Source organism: Zeugodacus cucurbitae, chromosome 5 (assembly GCF_028554725.1).
Source record: "Zeugodacus cucurbitae isolate PBARC_wt_2022May chromosome 5, idZeuCucr1.2, whole genome shotgun sequence".
Classification (NCBI taxonomy): Eukaryota; Metazoa; Arthropoda; class Insecta; order Diptera; family Tephritidae; genus Zeugodacus; species Zeugodacus cucurbitae.
Genome location: NC_071670.1, coordinates 25,524,297 through 25,530,342, shown reverse-complemented (window position 1 = coordinate 25,530,342; position 6,046 = coordinate 25,524,297). Strand labels below are relative to the sequence as shown.

The window sequence follows — 6,046 nt, the reverse complement described above, 5'->3', positions numbered from 1 at the left end:
ATTTTTGTCCACATAACGATTGTTTGTAAGTCCTAAAACTAAACGAGTTAGATATAAGGTTATATATACCAAAGTGATCAGGGTGACGAGTAAAGTTCAAATCCGGATGTCTGTCTGTCCATATTGAGATATCTTAATGAAACTTAGAACACGTGTTCCTTGGCACCATAAGAAGGTTAAGTTCGAAGATGGGCGGAATCGGACCACTGCCACGCCCACAAAATGGCGATAACCAAAAACACATAAAGAGCTATAACTAAGCCATAAATTAAGCTATGAAAGGGAAATTTAGCACAAAGGATTGTTCTGGTATGTTTGGATGTAATTTTTTTTTGGAAAGTGAGCGTGGCCCATGCTAAGATTTTTGTATATATCTCGTAATCTACTAAAGCTATACCAACGGAACTCTCAGGAGTCGTTTTTTCAGGCATTTCCTTCCAAAAAGGAGGAAATCGGATTATAACCACGCCCACCTCTTATGCAAAGGTTATGTTGAAAACCACTAAAAATGCTTTAATTCAGTAAGGAAAACCAACAGGAACCTTAAATTTCATTATAAAGAAGGTACAGAAGACCTCCACTCAAAATGGTATACAAAATTTTTAAAATGGACGATCTGAATTGTTTACTTTATAATATATAAAGTAAGCACTAGTGAAGATATCGGAACAGTGCTTTGCACAAATACTAAAATTGTAGTGTGGCATCGCCTTTCTAAAAATCGTCGAAATCGGACCATACATTTTCAAGGCCCCAAATATCGAACATAAGACCTCAGTGCTTCTAATTTTTTTTACCGAAAATATAGATAAGTCTCTCAGATATTTTGAAGAAATTCGGAGGGAATATATTTCTTTTAATGGTAGGGTTTTCAAACCATCAATGGACTTTATACCACATATATGAAGAATATGTGGGTCAAATTGTGTGCTATATTAATGAAATTAAATAAATAAATTGCGAGAGTATAAAATGTTACGTTACATCCGAACTTAGCCCTTCCTTACTTGTTTTCTTTTAATATAGTGTCTCTGTATCAAAAATGGTTAAAATCGGGTCATAACTTCCCCTAGCTCCCTTCTTAATTATCTTAATAAAACTGGATCAAAAAATGGCGAGAATATGAAATGTTCGGTTGCACCCGAGCTTAGCCTTTCCTTACTTGTTTTCATTGGGAATGTTGTTCAAATGAAAATGATTTTTTCCAGTTTCCTTAAAATAATAATTAGCAAAACAAAGTTTTTCTTTAAATTTTATAAATGTATTTAATAACTTATTTAACAAGATATGTCGCATTCGCGCTTGTTTTTAATTTTAATTGTCAGAATTTTATATTTCATTTGGCACAGCGAATCCCAAAGTAAATTCGTTTAACCCAAATTAAAATAGAAAAAAGTTTCGAATTGGCATAGACCTATGGTTGCAAAAATATTAAAATACTTAATTTTAATCTTTGAATGCATGATTTAAACAAATTATTTCAATGGTTTATTTCCGGTGCGGCAAAACTTTTATACATATCACAGTACTTAAACTTTTTTCAGCTATGTTGGCAGTAAGTATGCTTTAAAACTTTACACTTTATTAATTTTGCATATATTTTTCAAAATGTATTAATTGATTAGAGAAAATATATAGAATCAATAGGGGTTTTAAGTATTAAAATAATGTGCGAAATCCATATAGGAAATCCTTTATTTGTGCAATATTTTTATTGGTAGACATTATTTGATGATTCGTGATGGCTTAATAAGTTTACTGGATGGTGGTGGCAATTTACAAAATCCAGTTGCATCAAAAACAGGAAGTAATTCTCGAACTCGGCTACTCTTATTTGCATCGAAAATTCTAAAACAAATATATATATGTTTGTATTTTCCAAGTATCTTAATTCATTTTATATCAAATATACCGTCTTTTATAATCAATTTTTGCATCCTTCATTTGAAGATTTGCTTCTGTTGGGAAAAATGTCGCATCGTAAAAGTTTAGTCCATTTTGCAATAATATATTATATTCATCCATTGATGCCAGTGTTATGCGAATTACTGATGTTGTTGATTCCCGGCGATCCGTTTTCTCAGCAACTTCATTTCTAGCGATAAGGGTCCCTGACAGGATAAAATGATCGAAATTGTACGAAAATAGTTATGACGTCAAAAAAATAAAAATAGTCATATATTTATTTAATGTTATTATTTCAACACACAATTCGACCTAAAGCACATCACAATAATGAAAATTACTATATATGTTATAGTATACTATTTTTGTCTTCAAGTTAGTTTATTTCCAAGTAGACGTTCACAGAATTTTGCTATTTCGCATTTTAAGCGATATATACGCTGTAAAGTCCTTCATGAGGTACATATATGGGGGCTAGAGGAAGTGCGAACTATTATAGAGAAAACATCTCTGAATTTCTTTCGCATATCTGATATTTTATACGGGTTTATCACACTATAAATGCAGCATTTGTGCTAAGTTTTGTTCCAATATCTACTCTGGTGCTTAATTTATATATTGTGAACTAAACGAATCAGATGAAATTAAAAAAAAAAAATTGTCTGGTCGTTCCTGAGACATGACAATGCCACGCTCATTGTTTATACCAATCTGAGTGCAGCCCTTCTGAATCATCTCTACCAAACAGTTTTGGGATTTTGGTGTTTTTCATTATTGAGTTAACACTTTTAGTAGTTTTTAACATAACATTTATATGGGTGGTGTGCGTAATAGGGGATGGTACTCTATCACTTCGAACTGCGGAGGAATGGTTTCGACGATTCAGAACGGGTGAAAACGACACCATGGATAAGCCAGCCGGCGGAAGAACTGTGACGACGAATACCGATCAAATCATGGAAAACATCGAGTTAGACCGGCAAGTGGTATCTCGTAACATCGCCCAGGAGATGGGAGTTAGTCGCCAAACCATTTTAAACCATCTGCAGAAGGCTGGATACACAAAAAGCTTGATGTTCGATTTTAAAAGTTTTTAGGATCTTGGCACATTATTAGGAGGAATTACTGAATTTCTTAAAGGTATCTCAGAAAAAAAGCTCTAATTCGATTTCACCACTAATTTCAGTATTAAAATCTAGTAAACTATTCCCTATAACAACTAAGTTTCACAGTATATGCTTTCGGTAATTACCTTCTTGATTTTTTTCATTTGATATTATGGGTTGATTTTGATAATGAAGGCGAACTACTTCAACTACAGAATCGAACTTATATAATGCATGTCTAATGTCTTCCACGGGTAAATCTTCCGGCACATCCAGAACGAAGAGGGTGAATGTTTTTTTAGGTCGACAAGGAATCGCAATCTACAAAGATATTTATTTATAATATTAATGAAGTTTTAAAGAACTATATGCAATAAAGGAGGAATATGAAAAATCTTATTGAATAATAAAAGAGTCAGACACATTGTGTTTCTGAATCTTGTAATTTCTTAGGATGACACAGTAAGAATAGCTGATTTTCTAACATTTCATTTTTTAATATATTTCCAATATTTTATAATATGAATCCAATTTTACAACATAATGGTGTTATTTAATATAAATATTCCAACTATTTTTTGAAACTCTCCAGATTTTTGTGGGCTATTTGACAGATCGTGTTCTCCCACCCTAACCACAAACTGTAGTCTAATGAATTAAAATCTGGACTTCCATATGACAAATTACCTGCAGGTACGAAACCACGAATATTCTTAGCCACTAGTGGTTGGTTAATGGTCCGAACTGGGACCATCTTAATTTTTACTTAAGTTATCGCTTGCACAGACGGACAGACAAACAGAAAAATGTCTGAAATATTTATCAATTTGAGTGCAGCCCTTCTATACCATCTTTCCCATAAAATTTAGTGTTTCTAACGTTTTTCAATAGTGAATTCAAATATTTTAAATAGTTTTCAATATATCCTTTGTATGGACGTGACAAGGAACATGAGTATCAATTTTCATTAAGATATCTCAATTTTTGCTCAAGAGATATTTATCGAGCATATTGGCCAGGAAAAACAGTAAAAGATCAGCCGGAAATCGAAAAACACCACATTAAGTACATTGGGCCTTGTAAAATGATGTTGATTTCTCCGCTACACGTCCGCTCGCTTTGATGGTTTTAGGAAAAAGGGAAGAATGGAAGGATTATGAAAAAAGGGTTGTTTACTACTAACGTAAAAAGAGTAGTACATACAAAAGGATAATATAATCTATATAATTATATTTATTTTGAAAACATGCCTCACCTTCCGATAAAATCTCGCTCCTGTTATTTTGTGGAATCCTTTTTTGTAAACGGCTTGATAATCATCTGGGTGTGAAAACTTGAAAAGAATTCCCGTAGCAGTTTTCGTTAGACTGAAACAACCTTTGAAATTCATTTTCTCGCATATGACTGCAGCTCGTTCCATTGACAATTCATGTAATGGCGTTAGCAAGAACGCACCTTAAAAATATATTTTTTATAAGTTTTAAATAAATGTACATCTGAATTGGCTTTTGCGATTCGCTCTATTAATAGTGTAACAATTTATGATACGAAACTCTTTAATTGTGAAAGAGTTGCGAAACTGAGATCAAAACTTTGCTGTTTTCCGAAATTTACTTTCATAGCTTAATTTGTGACTTAATATATGGGGCATTCTCTGGAAAAAAAGCCACTTGAAAAAAAAAGTTCTTTATTTTCTTTGGCAATTATATATCTTATAGTACATGTAAAACCTAAGATAAAACATATGGTTTTAGGTCTGTGTAACGCGGGGTTGCCATATTATAAGGGGCCAAAGTTTTTTGTAAAAAAATTTTCGAACCGCCATATAATTTTTAAAATTAATATTTCATAGCAAAAAATGAAAAATTTTTTTTTTTTTTGGAATTTTTAACAACTTATGCCCCCTTCGATTTTTTTCGAAAATATCTTAAAATGTTCCTTATTTCATCACCTTTTTACCCCCCAAAGGGAATTTTGGGACAGCAATATTTGTATGAGCTACAAATAAAAAACCAACTCAAAACATGATGAAAAATCCTTGATTTATGCACTATTATTATCAGAATTTAGCGTAACCCAGGATTAACGACGTGGACGTAGCAGACATTTGATCCCTTTTTGTTTTTTTTATTTTTTAATATTTTTTTTAATTTTTTTTGTATTTTTTCAAATTTTTAATTTTTTTTTGTTTTTGTTTATTATTTAAAATTATCACGTACTTGAATCTAATCTACGTAATAATTTAAAAAAAAAGCAAAAACCAAAATTATTATTATTATTTTATTATGGGGAACACATGTGTCGCATTTCTAGAGGCAAATACAATGAAACAATTTACTAACCTCTCGCCAAAAAATTTTCTGAGTAGGATAATTCTGATCCTGATTCATCATCCTTTTTATTTGTCCATTTTGATTCCAAGGATAACTTGTTTGCCGCTAATTTTGAAATAAATTCCGAATGACGGGTTTTTGGTGGATCCGTCCTTTCACATTCAGCGTCTGAAGTGTTTGCTCCTATGTACGACATAATTCGTAAATTATCAACTAGGCAGTTGTCATCAATTGAATGAACTGAACACAAATATAAAAATGTTACTTTTATATACAACATTAATGATTTGCTTCTCATAGTATGCGCACATCTACAAGCCACAAGATGGTAATAGTGCCGCTAATCCCATAAATTTCGGGTTCAACAACATAAAGAAACAATATATATTAAGACAAAATAAATTATGTAATCTTAAAAAAAAACTTAGAGCTATAAACTTCTAATTAATTGCTCAATAATCTATAAACTATCGAAAACACTCAAAATGAAAAAAGTAGATTATACAAAAGTGTAGCATATGAGTTACCGCCAATTGATTTATTTTATTTATTAATTTTTTTTTTAAATTAAATGATAATTCTACTGTTTGTTAGTCAAAATTAATTGGAACTTGAAGTATATAGTATTTTGAAAAAAAAATAAAATATTTTGTAAACTTCTTGATTAGTTAAAAATATAATTACCTGCACAAATAATTACAA

The 6,046-nt window shown here is 31.3% G+C and overlaps 1 protein-coding gene across 1 annotated transcript; it reads right to left on the bottom strand.

The window, feature by feature from the left end:
• Positions 1-1,355: 1,355 nt before the first annotated feature.
• Positions 1,356-5,596, bottom strand: LOC105220398 (uncharacterized). The gene is made up of 5 exons (XM_011196834.3): positions 5,354-5,596; positions 4,267-4,466; positions 3,158-3,332; positions 1,913-2,111; positions 1,356-1,848 (listed from the first exon to the last, which is right to left on the bottom strand). The coding sequence occupies exons 1-5, from the start codon at positions 5,538-5,540 to the stop codon at positions 1,725-1,727; spliced, it is 885 nt and encodes a 294-aa protein (XP_011195136.1). The 5' UTR covers positions 5,541-5,596; the 3' UTR covers positions 1,356-1,724.
• Between the last annotated feature and the right edge of the window lie 450 nt (positions 5,597-6,046).

Coding starts and splice junctions, on each gene's coding strand:
- LOC105220398 (XM_011196834.3), bottom strand. CDS start 5,540: ATGTCGTACATAGGAGCAAACACTTCAGACGCTGAATGTGAAAGGACG. Junction 3,333..4,266: donor GAGCGAGATTTTATCGGAAG/GTGAGGCATGTT, acceptor ATATCTTTGTAG/ATTGCGATTCCTTGTCGACC. Junction 1,849..1,912: donor AAAATTGATTATAAAAGACG/GTATATTTGATA, acceptor TATTTGTTTTAG/AATTTTCGATGCAAATAAGA.